At 44.1% G+C, this 22,759-nt stretch overlaps 2 protein-coding genes across 5 annotated transcripts; one reads left to right on the top strand and one right to left on the bottom strand.

Annotated features, from left to right (window-relative positions):
* Nucleotides 1-21: 21 nt before the first annotated feature.
* Nucleotides 22-17,987, bottom strand: LOC109745737 (protein FAR1-RELATED SEQUENCE 5-like). Its single transcript, XM_073503823.1, has 6 exons — nucleotides 17,877-17,987; nucleotides 2,442-3,099; nucleotides 530-2,107; nucleotides 447-460; nucleotides 225-347; nucleotides 22-63 (listed from the first exon to the last, which is right to left on the bottom strand). Exons 1-6 carry the CDS (start codon nucleotides 17,985-17,987, stop codon nucleotides 22-24), a joined length of 2,526 nt encoding a protein of 841 aa, XP_073359924.1.
* LOC109745792 (oxidation resistance protein 1) lies at nucleotides 17,742-22,161 on the top strand. 4 transcript variants are annotated; one of them, XM_020304912.4, is made up of 8 exons: nucleotides 17,742-18,169; nucleotides 19,075-19,571; nucleotides 19,660-19,732; nucleotides 20,782-20,862; nucleotides 20,953-21,016; nucleotides 21,358-21,445; nucleotides 21,640-21,724; nucleotides 21,818-22,161. In XM_020304912.4, the coding sequence occupies exons 1-8, from the start codon at nucleotides 18,056-18,058 to the stop codon at nucleotides 21,899-21,901; spliced, it is 1,086 nt and encodes a 361-aa protein (XP_020160501.1). In that variant the 5' UTR covers nucleotides 17,742-18,055; the 3' UTR covers nucleotides 21,902-22,161. The 4 variants fall into 4 exon arrangements, 2 of the variants coding, with proteins under 2 accessions (XP_020160501.1, XP_020160494.1); XR_002228640.4 differs by having other exon boundaries at nucleotides 17,747-18,169; nucleotides 21,358-21,435; XR_002228639.4 differs by having other exon boundaries at nucleotides 17,747-18,169; nucleotides 20,782-21,016; nucleotides 21,358-21,435.
* Nucleotides 22,162-22,759: the final 598 nt, after the last annotated feature.

Here is a 22,759-nt window from a genome sequence, read left to right as displayed (position 1 = left end):
GGAGTAGCACGCAGGGCACTGCTAGTTGGGCCAGGCGAGGAGGTCTTTGAGGGTTGGCATCACCTATAGCCAGAACAGGACAAACAAGTTAGTTGTGTTATCTTTGATGCTCGAACTAACACATCGTGCGCAACTAGGTAGCCTGTTCTGTGCAACTGGGCACCATGATGTGTGCAACTGGAGTTACAGACCTAGTTTGATGGGGAGTTGGGGCAGGTAATTACCTGGACGATGAGCCCCCTAAGTGCTGCCTGTAGGGCCACTGGGAGGAGCACGTGGGGGAGGAGGTGGCGGAGGATGCCGTGTACAGCCAGGATGTGGAGGAGGTCCTTGAGGGTTGACATTACCTATATCCAGAACAGGAAAAACAAGTTAGTTGTGTTATCTTGATGCTCGAACTAACACAGCGTGCGCAACTAGGCAGCCTATTCTGTGCAACTGGGCACCATGATGTGTGCAACTGGGCAAAATGATGTGTGCAACTGAAGTTACACACCTAGTTAGATCAGGAGTTGGGGCAGGTAATTACCTGGATGATGAGCCCCCTGATTGCTGCCTGGAGGTGGAGGAGGTCCTCGAGGGTTGCCATCATCTGATGGCCCCGTGGCAGGAGTCGGTTTTTTCTTTTTCTTGGACTTGTTCAGGTGGCCGATCTCGGTACATGCTGCGCGCATATGCTTGTATATAATAGCTTGTGCTGGATAAGAACCACTCGCAAACTTTGCTAGTTTCCAAAAATCGTATATCACGTTCCTCTCCCTTATCTGCTTCTTTGATTGAGGAGGCATTTCATCCGGTTGCTCATAACCAGTCCCTGGCGCACTAGGTACAGCAGTAGGTGTCCACCGTCTTAGGAGGTACCTTTCCGGTATGACATCAACTCCAATATGGGTGAACACCTTGAGGATGTGGCAACAGAGGATGCCGTCCTTGTCCATTTTATAGCACTCACACAAATAGGAACCCTCCTCCACCCTTGCCTGCACCAAGTAGTTTCGAGAACCATATTTGGCAACAAATTCCTGGTTCGGTCTGAGCTCAAATATATCAGCACCAACTTGGAATGCATTATAACGTCCAATCAGCTCAAACTCTTCTCTGAACTTGCGGTAAAGGTCCCTAGTATAGGTTTTGTAAGCTTGCTTCTCTATTGGGAAGTTGGACCACAGCTCAATCTCAAGGTGTTCTGTCATGTAATCATTGCAGCCTTCCTTGGCAAGGATGTGGTTCTGGATTTTTTCATATTGCTTGACGAAGTTCAGCATTGAGTTGTGTGGGTTCACATATCTTTTTAGGACGGCGTTGAACCCCTCACTACGCTGTGTAGACTGTAGGAAGGGGAAGAACCTGTGTTTGAAGTAGCACGGCACCCAAGTTGACCTGTATTCGTACAACTTCTCAAAGTGTGTGTGTGTCATAGCCTCGTACTTCATCATTAACCCAGCCCAATTGTGCTCAAACTCGTCTATAGTGATGTTGAAGTCGACACACTTGTTGAAATCATCAGAGACTCCTGGATTCCGGCACAGCAGCCAACCAACTTTTTCCTGAGCCTTTTTCATGATGTGCCATCGACAACAGCGGTGCACGGTGGTTGGAAAGATGCTCTGTATTGACTGCCTCATTGCACCATCCTGATCGGTGATGAAGTTGTCAGGAGGTTTGCCATCCATAGCATCTAGGAATGCTCCAAAGACCCAGTCAAAGCTCGATTCCAACTCCTGCCTCACAAACGCGCAACCCAGCATGAAAGATTGGCCATGTCGGTTTATTCCTATGAAGGGCGCGAACGGCATATTGTACATGTTGGTCATGTAGGTGGTGTCAAACGATATGCAATCGTGGTACGCCTCCGCATAAGCTTTTCGAGCTAAGCCATCCACCCAAAATATGTTGACAACTCTGTCCTCTTCATCATATTTCACCTTATAGAAGAAGTCTGGATCGGTTTTTTGTATATCCTTGAAGTGCGCAATTGTCTCAATCAGATCACCCTCCTTTGTATCATCTCTATGGAAACTTGTACACAAATTTGTTATTGCCTTTGGTCCGAATGGCACCATCATCTCAGATCCATAGAACTCTGCCATTACATGCATCATACGTACTGCATAATACAAAAAGAAACAATATACATTTTATTAGTCGTATGAATGCACATATCCAGCTGCACAATAATACGATATGAGTTGGCACAGAAGATAGTTGCAGGAAATTGACAACCAGCTGCCCCTTTTAAAAAACACTTTCATTTTGCACACAGGACATTATGTAGGCGCACCGTGAAGGTGATCTAGCTGCACAGGAACATTATATAGTTGCACGGTGAAGGTAATCTAGTTTCACACTTAAGGCATTTTAGTTGCACACCAGTAACATAACAGTTGCACACTGGACTACCTAGAGGGAAACTTAATTCTGTAAGGGATATAGAAACACACCTGTAGTCAAGTTGCAGTTATACAAGATGCGCAAAAATTCCTTTTCATCAGGAGAGATGCCTTGGTGGGATCTCAAGTATTTGGACAATGAAGGTTTGTTCACCAGCGGATGATTGTGGTCACGAACAAAATACGTCACCTCCCATCGCCCATCCATTAGCTTCAACAACATTTTCGCTTTGCATTGAGTCTGCTTTATTGTCTCGCATTTTCGTTTCTTCTTTTTCTTACTAGCACCAGCCTCCTCTTCAGCAAAGATTGGAGGTTCATCTTCCATTTCCTCATCAGTGTCAACAGGTCTTGGATCTGGTATAGGGTCCAGGATAGGAGGAGCCTCAGCTCCACCATCATCAGCTTTTGGCTTCTTATACTTTTTGCGGCAAAACTGCTGTTTTACCAATACATTGCCTGTCCGCCTAGAGGTGTTCATTTTGATAGAGAAACCCATCCGTAAGGCGTAGCTGTTGTAGTGATCCTTAGCAATTTGAAGGGTGTCAAACCTCATGCCAACATAGGGTTCCATTGGCTGAGAACCAGCCTCATCTTCTCCTTCTTCTCCTTGCACAGCACCGTCAACAGCGCCAGCACCGAGCTCAGTCCTGGTTGGACCAGGAACATTTGCCGCGGTGCCCGTGTCATCAAGAGTATGACTCTCTGACTGCAAACACACCACTACAGGGACACCACGGGTTGTGACTGCCCTGCCACATTGTCATGGCCCATAGGGTTAGGCCCACGACTTGTCTGCGTGTAGTAAACAGAGCGCCCATTTTCTGTCAAATTCCCTTGCGGTATGCTGGGTTGTTACTGATCCATATCACGAGGAAGCTCATTGAGATCAGGAGGCAACTCATTGAGATCAAGCATTTTTTTCCTTTTTCAGGCTGCTGCCACACATGCACTGCATATACAAAACAAGGAAGTGATGTCAAGTTTTAATCATCAAAGAGTGTTTGAAACAACCTAAAAACTTGGTAAATAGGTAGTTGCACACCATTTTATGACAATCTTAGTTCAAAAAGCAACATCTCTATAGCAGAATCTTTTATTTATAACAGGTATGCATTTTTTGTTTGCACAGCCTTGTTATGTTAGTTGCACAGTTTGCAGTAAATAGTTGGCAAGAACATGACTTTTTTTAGTACAGAGTTTCTCTGACTTTTCCCTCTGTTTGTTCCAATGATCTGCAGGTTTTCTGTTGGCAAGCAGCTGATCTAGATTTTTCTGCACATAATTTGGACATAATTTGATGCCATAATTGAGACGGTGAAATTCAGGTGAAAGAAGAAAGAAGAATTGGATGACAGATTATAGATATATGTTTTTCATCGCTGTTTCTGTTTCTACTTCTAGTATATTGAACATATTTTTACACTATTGCTTTGCAGTAGGTTTGGCACCAGAATATATGTGTGGGACAAGATTATATGCGTGACTACTTTAATATTTGGTTTGTGGTTTCATTTGCTATGCACAAAAGTTTCTTGTGTTTTTGCTGTCGTACTACAAATTTTTGGTTTTGGCTAGAATAGATGTCTCAGTTGGCCAGGATGCATTTTTCAGTTGGCCAGCATGCATGTTCAGTTGGCTATAATAGATTTTCTATTTGGCGAGGATGCATATTCAGTTGGCCAGCATGCATGTTTAGTAGGCCAGGATATATGTTTTTATTGCACATATACTCCAGGTTTTCTATAGTGTTCACTCAAAATACATGTTCAGGATACATGTTCAGTTTTGCCTAGCATGCATGCTGAGTTGACAGAATACAGGTTCAGTTGGTTGGGATGCATGTTCAGTTGCACACTTATGCATTTTCCGTTGGCTACAATGCATGTTTAGGTTTTTGGCCAGAACCATGTTTCAGTTGGCCACTGAACTTGCTTTAGTTGGCTTCTTTAACACATCTAGGTGGGGGAAACTTGGCTGGCATGCATGTTAGAAAAATGTTCAGTAAAGTTGGTCTCAAACCATGTTTGGTGTGCAACTAAACCTAATGACTTGTGTTTAGTTGCACAAACCAGGAAACCGTAGGCCTCTATCCATGATTAGTTGCACAGCAATTCGTGGTACTTCTTTTCAGTTGCAGATATGACACTCATGGGGGGGAGGGTGGTGTTATTGGAGGGGTTATTTGTCAGGTCCACCTCAGCTTCTCCATGGATTTCTGCTAGATCCATGGAGGAAGGGGGGAAGCAGCTTCTCCAGGGGTTGACATATGCAGTAGAAGAAGGGGGGAAATGAAGAGGGGCAGAGGGAGGGAAATTACCTGCCCTGATGTTGCTGCCTGGTATGGATCTGACCACCCTGCCCTTAGATCTTTTCTGAAGCAAGTTCTTCTTCTACTTTCGGGCTGCAATGGCTGCTATGTAGGAGGAGGAAGAAGGGCCTTGGATCCCTTCTTTCGTGGAGAGGAAGAAGGAACCGTGGTGGCGTGGGGGCGAGCGGGCGTGGGAGGGCTGGGTAGGTACAGCTGGCCACGTGGGGGAGGACTTTTCTTCTCGTTCTATTTGCGCGTATCGCGAGTAGCCGCTCGATCGCGCGGGTTGGTGCTCGGTTTCCTTTTCTGGAGCGCGGGACCGCGGGGGGGACAGGTACTTACCTTTTCAGGCCGGCCGCTCCATCGCACTAGTGGGCAGTCGGCCGCCCACTAGACGCGTCCTAAAATTTATAAGTCACCCCCTTTTGCATGGGTCCCACCACCTTTACATAAGAAAACAAGATGGGAAGGTGTGGTCAGGTGACTTATAAGTCAGGTGACAACCAAACAGGCGTGACTTATAAGTCACTGGTTTTAAGTCACCTGACTTATAAGTCAGGTGACTTATTGGAAGCAAACAGGCCCTAAAGGCTACTCCGAGTGGCAAGTGGCAGTGATTTAGAAATGGTCTATTTAGGACATATCTAGATGTGACATAGTTATGTCACATCTAAGTTGATGTCCACTTTGTTTGTGGTTTATTTTTTTCTAGTTTTTTTGCTGCATTATATATTTGTGGGAGCTTAGATGCGACATCCTTAAAAAATATCTTGATGTGAATTAGATAAACTGATTTAGAAAACAAGGGAAATGTTATTTGACGAGCGTTTGCTGGGAGGGATTTCCCAGTGAACGCCCTTTTAACTGTTGGATGAAAAACGCAGATCTTAAAGCATCTCAAGTTGCCATGTCGGAAGGACCAGCCCGTTCGCTGGGAAGCTGACCGCAGCGAACGCGTCCACGCCCTGGTCAACACCATGCCCCTCTTCGCATCCACTCCCCCCCATTTCACGCATAGAGTGAGAGAGAGAGAGAGAGAGAGAGAGTAGACCAGAGCGCAGAGAGAGAGAGAGTAGACCAGGGTGCAGACCAGAGCAGAGAGATAGAGGGGGGGGTCTAGCAGCCTCGACGACGATCTCGCCTGACGTCCTCGACAGTGACCTCTCGACGATGTCCTTGACGGGGACCGCTGCAGGATCCGCTGGATAACGCGCTAGCTAGGCGCTAATCACCGATGCATCTCGATCTCGTGAGGTGGCGACAATGGTGCCTGTGGATGGTGGCGGCAGCGGACGACGAGCCGACGATGGTGGGGGTCGAGGCACCTTCTCCACTCTCGGGTGAAGGTCATAACCGACGACGCACGCCTCCCTGCGAGATGCATCTCACCAAGTGTCGGAGGCTGGTGCTCCCCGATTTGCTTACGACTCGCGTTGCGGCTGGCCTCTACAGAGGAGGAGGCTGGTGCTGGCCTGGAGCAGGCAGTGGCGGGGGTGAGGGCATTGGGGTTTGCGGATGTTTCATTTTTTGCAATGCTGTCGAGTTGAGGGGGAGACCGGCGACCGGGCCGAAGCCATTGGAGCTCACGAAGGTTGACCCTCCTCTTCTTCTCCCCGCACCTACACCGTTCTCCCTAATTTTTCTGTTGTTCATTTTTTTTCCATTATCCGTGTAGTGCTATGAAGTAAGCCCGAGGAGGGGGGAATTTCCATGATTTTGCATATAAAATGCAGGGAACAATGAAGAAATTGTCGTGTAGAATTAAAACAACGGATATAAATTGCCATGGGCAATTCAATGTTAAAAGTGCCACGATCTGAGTTTGCCTTGTGTGCGTTTTCATGTAGTTGTCATACTGTTGTAGTTCAGTCATGATTTTTTGACATGCATGTTCATTTTGATACTTGTCTGAAGTTTTTTTTGTCTAAAGTACCTTCAACAAGTTTGTAGACAAATATATTGACATATATACCACCAAATATATATCATTGGATTCATCATTGCATATATTTTCACATCATATAAATTTGATGCTGTAAATTTCATATTATTTTCTACAAACTTGGTCAAACTTTATAAAGTTTGACTTTAGTCAAAGCTAATATGCAGTGTAAATAAAAACGGAGGGAGTACTTCCAGTGCTACCAAACAATGGCAAAAATGATATAAATCCATTGGCCCTATTAATATGATTCTAAAATAGATGGCATTTTTGTGCAACGTGGCATGGCAAATATTTGAAAACTCATATGGAAAACTCAACACATGGCAGTTTTTGTTTAGTCAAACATGGCTTTCTTTATAGCATTTTGTATTGATCGCATGGCATTTTCGTGCGAGTGTCATGGCATTTGCAGTGTGTATACCATGACATTCTTTCAAGAGCATGGCATTTTTATTTTAATGAGCATGGAATTTTCTGTTATCAAGAGCATGTCATGTTTGTTATAACGAGCATGCCATTTTTATTTGTAAAGAGCATGGCATTTCACTACTGGAATCAGGGATTTTGCCATCTGCCAGTTCTTTACCGTCCGCTAGCAGACGGCAAAGAAGGTCTTTGCCATCAGCTACCAAAAAGTAGACGACAAACAACTGGCAGACGGCAAAAAGGTCTTTGCCATCTGTCAATTCTTTGCCGTCTGCTGGCTGACGGCAAAGAGAGAGGTGGCCCCCACTAACGAGCCGATTAGAAAAAACTTAACCGCCCCCTCTTTGCCGTCTGCTAGCAGACGACAAAGATAAAAAAAAGCGGACGGCAAAGGCTTGGCCGACGGCAAAGGCTAACTAACCTAACCTAACTAACGGCCGATCGAGCCCCCCCCGGCCGTTACTCCTCTCTGTTTCTCTCCCTCTCTCCTCCCCGACGCCACGCCACCAGATCCACCCACCGCCGCCCCCGCCACCGCCCCCGCTTGCCCCGTCGCCCCACCACCCCGCCGCCCCCACCCCACCCGCCAACGCCCCGTCGCTCCACCATCCCGGCGCCCCGGCGCGCCACCACGTCGCCGGCCCACCCACCCCACTGCCCCGACCGTCCCATTGCCCCGGCGCGCCACCACGTCGCCGGTCCACCCGCCCCACTGCCCCGACCGTCCCATTGCTCCAGTGAGTTATTTTTTTCTCTTTTTTCATTTTTTGTTGTTTAATTGTTAGTGATAGATTTAGTGCTAGATATGTGTTATATAGTGTTAGTGTTAGAAGAAAAGAAGTAGAAGAAAAAAGAATATGTAGAAGAAAAGAAGAAGAAGAAGAAGAAGAAGAAGAAGAAGAAGAAGAAAAGAAGTAGAAGAAGTAGAAGAAGAAGAAAAGAAGAAAAGAAAAGAAGTAGAAAAAAGATGAAAAAAGAAGAAGAAGAAAAGAAGTAGAAGAAGAAGAAAGGAAGAAAAGAAAAGAAGTAGAAAAAAGATGAAAAAAGAAGTAGAAGAAAAGAAGTAGAAGAAGTAGAAGAAGAAGAAAAGAAGAAACGAAAAGAAGTAAAAGAAGTAGAAAAAAGATGAAAGAAGAAGAAGAAGAAAGGAAAGAAGAAGAAGAAGAGAAAGAAAGAAGAAGAAGGATAGAAGGAAACACCCCGACCCCCTGAGCCCCCTGACCCCGACACCCCGACCCCCTGACCCCCTAACCCCGACACCCCGACCCCGACACGACACCCCGACACCCCGACACGACACCCCGACCCCCTGACCCCGACACCCCGACACCGACACCACACCCCGACACCCCGACCCCGACACGACACCCCGACCCCCTGACCCCGACACCCCGACCCCGACACCAGACCCCGACCCCGACACGACACCCCGACCCCGAAACAGCACCCCAACCCCGACACGGCACCCCGACACCGACAGGACACCCCGACCCCCGACACCTCCCGAAAAGGTGCTCTTTGGCCGTCCAGAGGCCGACGGGGTCATATATTTGTGAATTATGAGTTAGGCCATATATTTTTCGATTTTGTTATGAAAAACATCATATATAATTGTGTTGATCAGGTAGATTTAAATGTGCAGTTGTTTCATCGCTGCGAGGTTTGGTGTTCGACGACCTTGCCGTGCGTTTGACGAGCTCTGCCCCTTCGTTTGTGGGTGAGCACAAATGACATGTCCTCCTCCCCCATTAATCATTTGCTCTGTTCCGGTGTTCGTGCCGATGAAACTTGATAGCTAGCTATATATGTGTCTTGAATCATCAGTATGCGTAACCAATATGTGTCTCCCGTTCGAAAGCGTTATAGTTATAAATATGCATGCATTTGCATATTTATAACCTTGATTCTTTCGAATTGTCCAACGCTATCCATGGACAGCCCGAGTATGTGTAGATTTGGTTCGTTTTCCCATATGCTTTGCTCCGGATCCGACGCATAAATTTCGTCAGTGCCTCCCCTGTTGTTCTCCGGGTACACATCCTCTCTGTTTATTGCAGAGACGTGTATCAGGAGAACAGCGGGGAGGTGCTGCCAAAATTTTGCGTCGGATCTGGAGCATAGCATGGGAAAATGAACCCAATCTACACATACTCGGGTGGGATTAGGACCTATCATTACCTATTAGAGTGTAGGTTGCATGGACGTAATAAAATTGACAAAGTAGATCAACTGATGAATATATACATGGTGAATTATATATATATATATATATATTTGTTGTGTGTCCAGTAGCTCTGAAAGTCAAGATGAGTGATTGTGCGTGGATGTATACCGGTCACACTGGTCAGAACAAATGGAGCGTTGAAGGTTCACAAAAACCAAGGGGTTTGTGCAAGCCGCATTTGCAAATGGCCAGAGGAAAACCTGGTGCCCCTGTTTCCGGTGCGGCAATTGGGAAAAGAGGACAGAGGATGAAATGGGCAAACACCTGCAGAAGAGTGGTTTTACGCCCGATTATACGGTGTAGACATATCATGGTGAGTCTGCCCAACGTGACAGAGCTGAGGTGGATCGTCGTCGCACCGACGAGCATGGTACCGGGATGGAAAACATGGTGCAAGACTATGATGATGCTCGGGATTCAGACGAGGAGATGGAGGAATCTGCAAAGGCCTTGAATGAAATGTTGGAGTCTTCAAAACGTCCGCTCCACGAGCACACTGAGCTTTGTCAGTTGGATGCCATCTCACAAGTAATGACTCTGAAGGCTCAGTTCAACTTGGGCAGAGAATGCTACGACGCAATAATGACAGTATTTGGACGCTTTCTACCCAAAGGCCATGTAATGCCTGCAAACCTGTACCAGTCGGACAAAATCCTCCGTGCACTGAAGATGCCCTATGAGAAGATACATGCCTGTGAGAAAGGATGTGCCTTATTTAGGCTTAACTATGCGGACTTGAACTATTGTCCCATTTGCAAGTCTTCCAGGTATGTTGTGGTAGGCAACGGTATGGGTGAGAAGACACAGACCAAAATCCCTGTTAGTGTTCTTCGGTATATGCCAATCGTACCAAGAATTCAACGTCTTTTCATGGTCGAAGAGACGGCCAGACAGATGACATGGCACAAAACAGGCAAAAGAACTGAACTAGATGCATATGGGAATCTGATGATGGTACACACATCGGATGGTGTTTTGTGGAAAAAGTTTGATGAATTACATGCTGACAAAGCGGCAGATCCGAGGCATCCTCGAGTCGGCATCAGCACGGATGGGTTCAGTGTGTTTGGTATGACGGCAGGCCAATACAGTTGTTGGCCCGTATTTGTCTTTCCACTCAATCTCCCCCCCGGACAGATTATGCAAAGAAAGAACATTTTCCTGGCGTTGATAATTCCAGGGCCCAACTATCCGGGGAAAAATATGAATGTGTACATGCAGCCGCTTAAGGACGAATTGCAAGAAGCCTGGGATAATGGGTTCAAGACATACGACGCCTATAGCAAACGGAACTTCATAATGCGTGTCTGGTACATGTACTCGACGCATGACTTGCCGGCGTATGCGCTATTCGTTGGCTGGTGTGTGCATGGAAGGTTCCCGTGCCCCACATGCAAGGGAGCTCTTGAGTTTCGTTGGCTTCAGGCCGGTCGCAAGTTTTCTTGCTTCGACATGCATAGACAGTTCCTGGATCCTCGCCATAAGTTCAGGAAAGACAAGAAGAACTTCATCAGAGGTAGAGTTGTCAAAAACTCTGCACCACCTGCGTTGACAGACCAACAGACCCTGGATCAGTTAAACGCTCTCGAGCCAGATCCAGAGCGTCTAGGGTACTTCAAGGGGTATAATTCTAAGCACGCCTGGACTCACAAGACATGCTTATGGGATCTGTCTTACTTCAAAGACCTCCTTTGCCCACACAACATCGACGTGATGCACACTGAGAAGAATATCGCTGAGGCACTTTTTGGTACATTGTTCGGCATAGATGGGAAGTCAAAGGATAATACTAAGGCTAGAGTCGATCTGGAGGCGCTATGTGATAGGCCATTACAAAACATGAAAGAACCGAAAGGAAAGCAGAACTGGACGAAGCCAAAGGCATGGTTCAATCTTGGAAGGCCAGCTATGAGGGAAATTATCTTGTGGGTGAAAATGTAGTTGATGTTCCCCGATGGGTATGCAGCGAATCTAAAGAGGGGAGCGAGTCTTGATAAATTGAAGATATTTGGTCTCAAGAGTCATGATTGGCACATATGGATTGAGCGGGTAATGCCGGTGATGTTGCGTGGCTTCATCCCTGAGGATGAATGGCTAGTATTGGCAGAACTCAGCTATTTCTTCCGTGTTCTTTATGCGAAAGAACTATCGCCTGGCATGCTAGAAGAAATGGAAGAGTTGGCGCCGGAGTTGATCTGCAAGTTAGAGAAGATCTTTCCACCGGGCTTCTTTAATCCAATGCAGCATTTGATTTTGCATCTCCCGACCGAGGCAAGATTGGGGGCGGCGTGCAAAATCGTTGGTGCTACCCAACTGAGAGGATGCAGAAGACACTTCGACAAAAATGTAAAAATAAACGTAGAATTGAAGCATCGATGGCTGAGGCATTCATCACTGAGGAGGCGGCAAACTTCGTGACAGCACACTACAAAGCCAAAAATCGTCATTTGCATAATCCAAAGCCTCGGTACAATGCTGACGAACCTCAAAAGGGTGGATCCAACCTCAGCCTACTCAAAGGGAATCTCGCACCAGCCAGTGGTTCAAAACCAGTATCTTTGGATAACGAAAAATGGCGGACCATTACGTTGTATATCTTCAACAACCTGACAGAAGTGCGGCCGTACATCGAGTAAGTTCTCGGTACATTGTTTCGCAACTTCTATTTCCTTTGAACTGCTCTTATTCCTAGATATTTCATACAGTCGATACGTCGCCATATTCTCGTATGGAGCGGTAATCCAAAAGGATTCCGTCGAAGAGTATGAGCTTCTCGCAAAGCAAGGAGGCGGCTATCCCGGTTTCATCTCTTGGTTCAAACAAACGATAATTTCTATTAGACCATTTCATTACATTCGCTAATTTCTGCCTAATGCAACAATCCTTTCATATTAAACTTGTAGGCTAATTCAGAGTCTATGGACGCTGAATTGAGACAAGTCGCTAATGGTTTTGACTATAAGGTCCGTTCATTTGACAAATACGACATCAACGGGTATCGCTTTCGTACCTATGGCAAAGAGCTATCTATGGCCGACCGAAAGTCTACAAATTGTTGTGTATCTGCTATCGGCGAAGGAGGTACCGAGTATTATGGGAGAGTTGAAGCAATTTATGAACTTATATTCTATGGTGACAACCCACCGAATGTCGTACTCTTCAAATGTTATTGGTTTCAGCCGAAAGAGACTAGAAGGACTCATGAACATATAGGGCTAGTTGAAATCAAACAAAGCACCCATTTAGATGTTCCTGATGTCTATATTATGGCTCAACAGGCGACCCAAGTATTCTATCTATCGTGGGCCTGCCAAACTAATCCAAATCTGAAAGGTTGGGATGTCGTTTATGAAGTGCCGCCACGTGCTAGACTATCTCCCCCAAAGGAAGAGGATTATGAACCTCACATTAACCCAGACACATCTGAAGGAGAATTCTTGCAAGAGACACGTCTTTCCAAAAAGTGTTTCAAGAACCGCTATACTTCACCCCAAAATATTGAAGTAGATAGCGACAGTGAATCCGACATCAACCCAGAGGAGGAACAAGAAGAGCCGGAACAAGAAGAGGTTACTGTTGCGGATGACCTGTCAATGCTTGACCGATTACGTCAAGGTGGCCTTCCACATGTTGATGCCACTGAACCCTATGAGCCTGTCATTGATTATAGTGATGATGATGATTATGCATTTATTGATGATAGTGATTGAGATTATTAGTAGTGTCAGGTATATAAATTTTTTATGTTGTACTTGATGATGATACACTTAAGTGATATACATATTATTATTCATGTCGGTATTTTTTTATGTTGTACTAATTTCGTTTACTCTTTGTCATGGCAGGTGTTGAAAGATGGTGGGCGCTAGTAAGTTTTTTCTAGTGTTTTGCTTAACAAATGCATAAAGACCTAGACTTAGCCTTATTTCCTCCCATATGCTTACCACAATGACCTAGAGTTAGCTTCTTTTCCTCCAAAATGACTTAATAAGCTTACTGACCTCCAAAACCATCCATTTTACCTAAGTTAGCTCTAAAACGATCTATACTTAGCTTTGTTTCCTCCAAAATGACCTAAGTTAGCTCTAGTATGCTTAGTTAACTAGGTTTGCTCAATAATGACATGTACTTAGCTTACTTATGTCAAAAATGGCATAATTAGCTTAGTTAGCTCATAAACAATCCATTTTACCTAAGTTAGCTCTAAAATGACCCATTATACCTTAGTTAGCTCATAAATGATCCATTTTACCCAAGTTAGCTCTAAAATGACCCATTTTACCTAGACTAACTCCAAAATGATCCATTTTACCAGTTTTAGCTCTAAAATGACCCATTTTACCTAGGTTAGCTCCAAAATGACCCATCTTACCTAGGTTAGCTCCAAAATGATGCATTTTATCCAAGTTAGCTCTAAAATGACCCATTTTATCTAGATTAGCTCATAAACGATCCATTTCACCTAGGTTAGCTCACAAACGATACATTTTACCTAGTTTAGCTCCAAAATGACCCATCACACCTAGGTTAGCTCTAAAATGATGCATTTTACCAAAGTTAGCTCATAAACGATCTATTTCACCTAGGTTAGCTCATAAACGATCCATTTCACCTAACTTAGCTCAAAAACGATCCATTTCACCTAGGTTAGCTCCAAAATGACCCATCTTACCTAGGTTAGCTCTAAAATGATGCATTATACCTAAGTTAGCTCATAAACGATCTATTTCACCTAGGTTAGCTCATAAACGATCCATTTCAACTAAGTTAGCTCACAAATGATCCATTTCACCTAAGTTAGCTCATAAATGGCATATACTTCTTCTTCTAGTCACCTTTTTCTAACTTTCTTATTTGCCTTTTTATTCACTTCACGGAAGCTAGCTTGCTATGATGGAGTGCTTGTTTTTTCTTTCATTCTCCTCTAGTATTCTTCTAGCTTGCTATTATGAAACTTGCTATCTTGATGAAACTTTGCATTGTAATATGTATGGATGGAACAATGTATATGTGCAATTTGCTATGTATGAATGGATGGAACTATATATGTATGCACGATGAAACTTATGTGCTGGATATGTCATATGTTTGCTGTTAAATAGCCCTATGAAATATATATGTATGTATATGTCATATATTTGCTGTGAAAATTGCTGGATTAAAAAAACAGAAAAAAGAGGCACCTTTGCCGTCAGCCGCTGATGGCAAAGGCGCCTTTGCCATCCGCCGCGGACGGCAAAGAAGCCACGCGGCGGCCACCTGTGCTCCCTGAGAGCTGACCCATTTGGTCAGTTTGCCTACAGCGGCGGACGGCAAAGGCTTTGCCTACAGTGGCAGACGGCAAAGACTTGTCCCGCAGTGACGTCCAGCTGACGTCATTCGGCGGACGGCAAAGGCCGGATGCTCTTTGCCGTCAGCGGCGGACGGCAAAGGCTGCCGTTAGCCGCCTAACGGACTAACATCACATTTATTGCCATCGGCTTTCTTTGCCGTCCGCCGCTGATGGCAAAGGCCCCTTTGCCGTCCGCTTCAGAAAGCAGACGGCAAAAAAGCTCTTTGCCGTAGCCTACTTTGCCGGAGCCTTTTGCCGTCCACGGCAGACGGCAAAGGCCTTTGCCGTCCGCCATCCTTGCCTTTGCCGTCTGCCGTGGCAGACGGCAAAGTAGCTGATTCCTGTAGTGTTTTGTTTTTTCCAAGCATGGTACTTTTATTATAAAGAGCATAGCATTTTTTATTATAAAGAGCATGTCATGTTTTTTGTACAAGCATGTCATTTTTATTTTAAAGAGCATGTCACTTTTTTATATCGTTAAGAGCATGGCCTTTTCTTTTATTATAAAGACCATGACATTTTTTGTGTACAAGCATGACACTTTTATTTTAAAGAGCATGGCATTTTCATTATAAAGAGCATGTCATTTTTTTTATAAGAGCATGGCCTTTTATTTTACTAAGAGCATGGCATTTTCATTATAAAGAGCATGACACTTTTATTATAAAGAGAATGACATGTTTTCTATAGAGCATGGTTGTTTTTATTTTTGAAGAGCATGGCATTTTTTTAGTAAGAATATGGCATTCTTATCATTAAGAGCATGGCCTTTTCTTTATTAAGAGCACGATCCTTTTAATCTATAGCATGGTAAAAAATGGCATGGTATTTTTAGTTTTTCTAAATCATGTAATGTTTCTTTTTTGTGTGATTTCTTTGTTTCCAATAAAGAAAATATAGGACATGGCAATTTTAATTTTTGTATTGTGGAATTTTTATTTTTCAATGTCATGGCATTTCTATTATCTTGATCATGCCATTTTCCATTTATACATTTTCTCAAAACTTTACCATATACGAGTTTATATGACGGCATTTTAGTAAAGTACTGTATATGATCAATTTTGATCATGATGGCATTTTGTTTACGTGATGGCATTTTTATATGTTGTTTTGAAGAAAATCCAGTTTTGAAGGATTTTAGTATTGTCTCATGAAAATGGGCTTTTTAGGTCCCTTTTTGAAGGCTTACGTGTGCGAAGGGCTCAAACTTGAGATCTCATTGTTGCAAAGGGAACTGCACCAACCACTAGGCTAACTTGTCATTGGTGAAGATATAGTGATTCGACGGTTTGCACTTTTAGGGGATCATCCTCGGCCCAAGTACATTCGTCGATCAAGGCTTCCCATCTTTTTGGATGGGCGACTCAACGCGCTTTTAAAAATCATTATTGGTAATGTTCGTGCGGGTGAAAGGGTGACAACATCGTTACTTCAATGCTATTGCAGCCTTTTTACTAAAGTCTTTAGAGTATTTCTTCGAGCAGAGATTGATACCGCGAAGAAGATCTTTTCAAGAGATTTCATTGTAATTCTTAGTCATAGGAGTTACTTTGTATTTTCTTAAATTTTAGGTCCAAATCGATGTACCTGTAATTTTTATGAGTGTGAATAAAGTTAGAAGTGTTTCTAAAAAAAAACTCTTGTAACCGGTGCGTATTATCTTCCTTTCTTTCATTACACGCACAGGGAATGCCTCAATGTTTTCTTTTTTCCCTTTTCTCTTTTCCTGTTTCTTTTTTTATTTTCTTACAAATGTGTGAACTTTTTTCAAATCAATTTTTTTTTTAAAATCAATGAGATTTTTTTCAATTTTGGCGAACTTTTCTTAAAAATGGATGAACTTTTTTCAAATTCGATGTTTTTTTTAAATGATGAACTTTTTTCTAAGCTTATAACTTTTTTGTAAAATTCATGAACTTTTTTAAATCCGTCAGTATTTTTGAATTTCTCATGAATTTTCCCTATTTTTTATTTTTTTTAAGTCAATGGTTGGCCATTGGTCAACAGGTCAACCGTGACTGATGAACGCCATCAAGCGACCAGGAAACCTGGCAAGTGTTGGCCTTTTTCTTGGGACGGTCCACAAGCGGTGAGTGTGGGCGCCAAGACGCTCAACTGGCGCTTGAAGCGTCAAAATCAGTAATTAAGGAGTACTCTTTGCAAAAATTAGTTCTATCTTGTTAGGTTGTAACAAGTGGTGTGTGGGTCATTTGTTGCAATCCGAGAGTTTTCTTTTTTTCATAGATTCGTTTATTCAAATATTTCGTCTCTTAGACTAGGTGTTCAAATGTCAAACAGTTTTCACTGTTGGATTCCTCGCGCCGAGATCTTCAAAGTAGATCCCTTGTGTGATAGGTTTCGGCGAACTTTCTTTTTCACGAAAAACCAAACAAAAAAACTGAACGGGAAGCATGTTTTTCCCCCTTTTTGAAATGGTACGCGTTTTTTACTTATTCCGTTCCTCTCGCGAAAATAAAGCCGTGCCTACACGGAAATTAAATCTATGCCTCTCACAGAATAAAAAATGAAAACACGTTTTTTTTCTTTCCGAGAGGCACAACCGTGCTTCTCGCGGAAACAAATTTGTGCCTCCACGAAAAGTAAATCTGTGTCTCTCGTGAAAGGAAAAAGAACATATTTTTGTATCCAAAACCGAGCAAAGACCGAAAAGCCAAAAATAAGTCATCTAAAAGCCGAAAACATGTACAGAAAAATAAAATAATAAATATCGGAGGAAGCACCCAAAACTCGACACGTGACGGCGGCTGAGAGCGCACCAAGTGATGCACTCCCAATCCACACCAAATGATTCTTGCGGGGCTTCCAAAGGAGCACTAGGTGCTCTCGCCGTAAGTTGTAATAAAAAAAAAAGTTGCTCTCGCCGTATGGAGCTCCGGAAAGGGTCGCTGGTACCGAGCACGGTGCGTTCAAAACAAAGTGGCAAGACCAGCAACCCGTGAACGTCGTGGGCTCGCCTTCTGGAGTTCTGGGCCGTCGCCGCAAGCAAGGCCGAGCCGACCGAGTCTTCTTCCACTTCCCGGCCCCGCACGGCGCCGCAAGCCCGCAACCGCGCAGTGGCCTCCCCGTCCCCGCCCGCCATGCCGCGTGGCACTGGCAACCGCGGCAGCGCAGCCGAGCCGAGAGAGCAAACGAGACGGGGCACCTCGCCTCACGTGTCCTCCTCGCCCCCAAATCCACTCCGCTCTCCGCCACGCGCCGCTCCCCCCTCCTCCTGCCTGCCTCACTCCCCTCGCGGTCTCGCCCCCGCCTCCGACGCCGCCTCGACCTCCGCAGAACCACTCGCTCTCGATCCCAGCGACCAGCGCCCGGAAGAGGGCGAGGACGAGCCCGCCCATGCTGACCTCCTCGCTCGGCCCCTAGGCTCTTAGACAGCGCCACAAGGACGCGCGCGTGTCGCGGAGGGATGGGGTACCTGCCGTCGCTGGGCGGCAAGGCGGCGCACCTCGTCTCCGACCTCGCCACCGTCATCCTCAACCCCGTCTCCGGCCACGAGCGGGAGCGCTCCTCCCACCTCCCCGTGAGCACCCCCCTCCCTTTCCCTCTCTACGTTTCGCCTTGGCGTACACCCGGCCCGAGTGCTCGTCTCCATTTCAGCGCCTGTACTTCGCAATCCGCTCGATCGGCCAACTCCTAGGATGCATGGCTTGCGGCTGGAGATCATGTCTGTATGTCTCCGGACTACGCGGTGCGCAATCCTAGCGGTTTATGGCATCCTTTTGCTGTTGTGCTGCTAATTGAGATGGCTGGCCCTGTACTAGGATGATGATTGTTGATATCTGAATGTTTTAAGGCGGCCATCGGTCAAATATAAACTGTGGGAGCGGGAGCATGGAGATCAGTTTGGACTTTGGAGTAGAGCTGTACAAGCAAACTAGAGGGGTATTGTGCGATTGACCAACCAATAGGTAGTTTCGACTAATGAATTGGTGCCTATTCCAGTCTCTCATGTGTGTGTTTGGGCTTTGGAGAACCCTGACAAGAAAGGTTACTTAGTTTAATATCTAATTTGGGGTGATATGATGTTTGGTTTGCGGGGTTTACAATTATTTCCCCTTTCTGTTGAGATGCATGACTCGCTAATGGCAATTTGTCAAGTGCCAAAGGCAAAGTTTCAGATGGAAAATATCATTGTTGCCCATCGCTGCTGCTGCAAACCTTTATTTTTTGTGATTGGAGAGTCGATGGTTTCACCTACCGCGTGAGTGCCTGGGTGGAGACCCGGTCAGGACCTCACGCTAGTGCACATTCACTAGCCATAATTCATTGAGTTCCTGTTTGTATGGTAGTTTGTAAAAGAAAAGAAACTGAACCTGACATTCACGATAACTTGTTTAGGAGCAATTGGCAACTACAACGGCATGTACTGATCATTTTATTGATCATGCTTGGGCTAGAAGCTTAAAGTTCATATCTATCTTGTAGGAGGCCACTGAAGGGCAGGAAAATCTTTATGGTGATGAAGAATCTGAAATTCCTAATGGCCCCGACACATCTTCGTTTCGAGCATTTCTGATGTCATTTATGTCTGCGTCAAGCTCTAGCAATGATTCGATGGAGATCATACCTGAGCAGGATCTGGATATGGAATACCCAACTTTAACACCTGTTGGGAGGGGAATCAAGGAAAGGAAGGGGTTGCTTAGTAGAGGCAAGCATTCCATTGGAAAGATTATTAACAAGGCAGGTAGACTTGGTGGTTTCAGACAAAAATCCGGCCACATCGTTGATAACGAAATAGCAAATCAAATAGAGTCAATGTCGTCCGGTTTCGCTCTCAAGGTATCAAAGGGGTCTGCTTCAAATCATAAGTTGCCGCCTATGTCTGAACCATCGATGCTTTTATCAGAAATGATGCGAAATGTTCTTTATCCATCTCTTCCTGTTCTTGTTCAAGGAAAGAACTGGATGCTGGTTTACAGGTTATCTTTTGAATCCAAATATGTAGTGATTATTATCATTTTGCCAATGCAATTGATTATCTGATGTCTATGTTCATAAATTGTGCAGTACCTGGAGGCACGGGGTATCTCTATCTACTCTGTACAGAAGGAGCATGCTTTGCTCTGGTGATTCACTTCTGGTATGCTGCATACCGTGCTTTTGTATATCTTCCATTTTCATGCCCTCATGTGCAATATAATGTCATCTGAATATAGTATCGAAAGATACATGCTTGTCAAGTAGCACTGGCAAGTTTATATAACCTTCTTCATTCACCCAATTAATTTCGCATTCCTAAGCTATTCTATTAGAAGTTTGAGGACGTGCTAATGACCTCATTTTACTGGTGCATATGAAATTTTCCCGACAATATGTCTTTGGTCCTAGGCTCTGAGCACCAAACTTGCTTTGGTTGCGTCCAGCACCTTCCACCATCTTCTATACGAACCTGGGTCATACATGCAGTGGCATAAACATGGGGGTACCAGCAGGGATTTGCTACTTTGATGATAAACAGTGTAAAATCAGTCATTATTTGCTGTTAAAAGCAGATTTTCCTCCTGTTTGGCCCTCTCCAACATATTTTAACAGCTCTCGGCCCCCTTGACCCATTTTTTTGGCTCCGCCACAGCATACATGCATCTTAAAATTTCGCTGACTTTGGTGATATTACATTGTTGTTATACAATTTCCAAATTTCTGTCTACGTAATTCCCTGGAGTGAAGGAACAGGTTGTTTGGAAACTAAACATCATGCAGCCGTGAACACAAGGGAAGCTCATTGTCTAGTTCCAATTTATTTATGAGCAGTATTGAGGTCAGTAGGTTAAGTTGCTGCATGGATCACCAGAAGAAAAGATGATATGTTTACATATATATTTTTAGCTTCTGACGGCTAGTTCCAATTTGTTTGTGAACACTATTGAGGTCAGTAAGTTAAGTTGCTGCATGCATCACCAGAAGAAAAGATGATATGTTTACATATAAATTTTAGCTTCTGACTTTAAGCAAACAATTCAACTCTTTTGTTTCGTTTGATTTCGTCCTTAGACACTGCAATCCTGGGGGTTTCAGCTATAGAAATTACTTTTTTTTAACACAGCTATAGAAATTACTGTATACAATGCTTCTCTTGATTTTTGTATAATTTAGTTGCTCACTTCCATCTCCTAATTTGTGCTTTGACAGATAATTGGGGATAAAAAGGGAGCAGTTTTTGGTGGTTTGGTAGAGGCCCCTTTGCGGCCGATCATGCAAAGGAAATATCAGGTTTCACTTCCACACATATTCTTATGGTGTTTCTTCGATGTGTATTCTACCTTACAGGGTTACACTGATTGTGTTTACGCCATCTTTCAGGGGACCAAGAATTGCTTCGTGTTCACCAATGTAGCTGGCCGCCCTGTTGTATATCGTCAAACAGGTACTTCTCTTTTACTTTTACAGGATCTGCATTGCATAAGAGAAATACACTCTTTTCTGCATTAGTTTCCACCTTTATAACAACCTGATGTGCTATTAGCACTAATAAGGTGACTCCCTGGTACAAACCATGAGATGTGCCTTTACAGAAGATCAGAAGATTAATACATTTTTATATGTTGTTGTAGATCCTATAGTAATTGATGTTTCTTCAGAGAAAATGTTGTGATAACTTTATTGCCTTATTGTGGGGACCCCTCGTATTTCTAGAAGTAAATATCAGTTTTGTGCTCCTAATTTTCTTGCTTCCTTAGGATTACGGTTAAAATTTTCCAATTGCAGGTGCTAATAACTATTTCACGTTTTGTTCCCCCGAGTATTTGGCAATGGGAGGTGGTGGTCACTTTGCACTTTATCTTGGTGAAGACCTGTAATCTACTAATCTCTGACCCATCTTTCCACATTGTCACACATAAATTTTATTTCGTTTTCATGTTAATTTGTCCGTGTGCCAACTTTAGCCACAAGCATGTGTTTTTACACCCTTCTTTGCAAGTGACATCAGCTTAACATCTTGTTGATCAAGTGAGTCACATGCTCACTTTTGCTGTTTGATCTGTGCAGCCTGAATGGTTCAAGTTCTACCTCAGAAACGTTTAACAACCCATGCCTGTCACTTTCCCAGGACTTTGAAGTCAAACATGTTGAGGTACATGATCAGATTACTATGCATATGGGTCAATTCTCAGCATCCCTGTTTCCTCATGATGAAACTTGAGAGTAACAACGTTTTCCGACGCAGTTGTGGGGCTTCGTCAATGCTTCCAAGTATGATGAGATGCTCACCGTCTGCCGCACCGAGAAACCTGGAATTTGGAATTTGTGAATGTTCACAACTTTTCGGAACCGTTGAGACTTGATGCTAGGTGTTGTTCTGATGGCTTGTACAGTTTAGTAAGTATATAGGCCTCGTTAGAGTCTGACTGGAAGTGGTAAAGTAAAAGGTATGTAGGAAAACTAGTTCGCTTGTCGATCTAAGGAGGTGAAACAAGAGCGCAACTTGGAACTTGACTGGAGCAACTTCCTGATCGTGCTTGTAAATTGTAGTGTACTCGAATTCTAAGCATTTAGATATGTACCAGTATACATCCCCATGTTCCGCTTATCTTACCAATGATACACTCGAAGCGCTGATATCATATGAGAGTGCACACCTGGTGCAATCCTTCTGAGAACAATAATAAGAAATACTTATAGTACTCCCTCTGTAAACAAATGTAAGATGTTTTTGCAGTTTAAGTTATGTTGCTCTGAACACTTCCACCTGTGCTTGGGGAAAAGAACTTCCACCTGTGCTTGGGAAAAAGGAGGAGGAAGAAGATGACATCTAGAAAATCGACACTTTGTTTGCTTGATGTGGCCTCACGGGAGGGAAGAAGGAGGAAGACGACAACGAGAAACTCAATGTGTCCTCAGGGGAAGTGACCTCCATGAGAGCACATGGCAAGCTGATATTGGCCCTGTTCAAAACAGTGTCTAGCACCCATGTTCTGTTTGTTTTTTAGAAGGAAAAAGACCATGGGAAGAATAGAGTTGCTTGGTAATTAGGTTTTTTATAATAACTTTGGGTGATTCAATTTAGGAAGTTCCTCCATGAACCATTTGGTCAAAGGATTAGAGTTCCCGAATTCCTAAGAAGTGTTCCCTAGTTTCATAGAAAGTTCAATATGGTCTCAAAAGTTTA

Source organism: Aegilops tauschii, chromosome 7 (genome assembly GCF_002575655.3).
Source record: "Aegilops tauschii subsp. strangulata cultivar AL8/78 chromosome 7, Aet v6.0, whole genome shotgun sequence".
NCBI classification, from domain to species: domain Eukaryota; kingdom Viridiplantae; phylum Streptophyta; class Magnoliopsida; order Poales; family Poaceae; genus Aegilops; species Aegilops tauschii.
This window is presented reverse-complemented; position numbering and strand designations above follow the sequence as displayed.

Bases quoted from the DNA above. Each gene is read 5' to 3' on its own strand.
- LOC109745737 (XM_073503823.1), bottom strand. From the start codon at position 17,987: ATGGGCGGGCTCGTCCTCGCCCTCTTCCGGGCGCTGGTCGCTGGGATC. The intron at 3,100-17,876 runs GTGAGGCAGGCA...GTGTGTTTGCAG, and splicing joins GGGGCGAGACCGCGAGGGGA to TCAGAGAGTCATACTCTTGA. The intron at 2,108-2,441 runs GTGTGTTTCTAT...TGTATTATGCAG, and splicing joins TAACTGCAACTTGACTACAG to TACGTATGATGCATGTAATG.
- LOC109745792 (XM_020304905.4), top strand. From the start codon at position 18,056: ATGGGGTACCTGCCGTCGCTGGGCGGCAAGGCGGCGCACCTCGTCTCC. The intron at 18,170-19,074 runs GTGAGCACCCCC...TCTATCTTGTAG, and splicing joins AGCGCTCCTCCCACCTCCCC to GAGGCCACTGAAGGGCAGGA. The intron at 21,725-21,817 runs GTACATGATCAG...TTTCCGACGCAG, and splicing joins TTGAAGTCAAACATGTTGAG to TTGTGGGGCTTCGTCAATGC.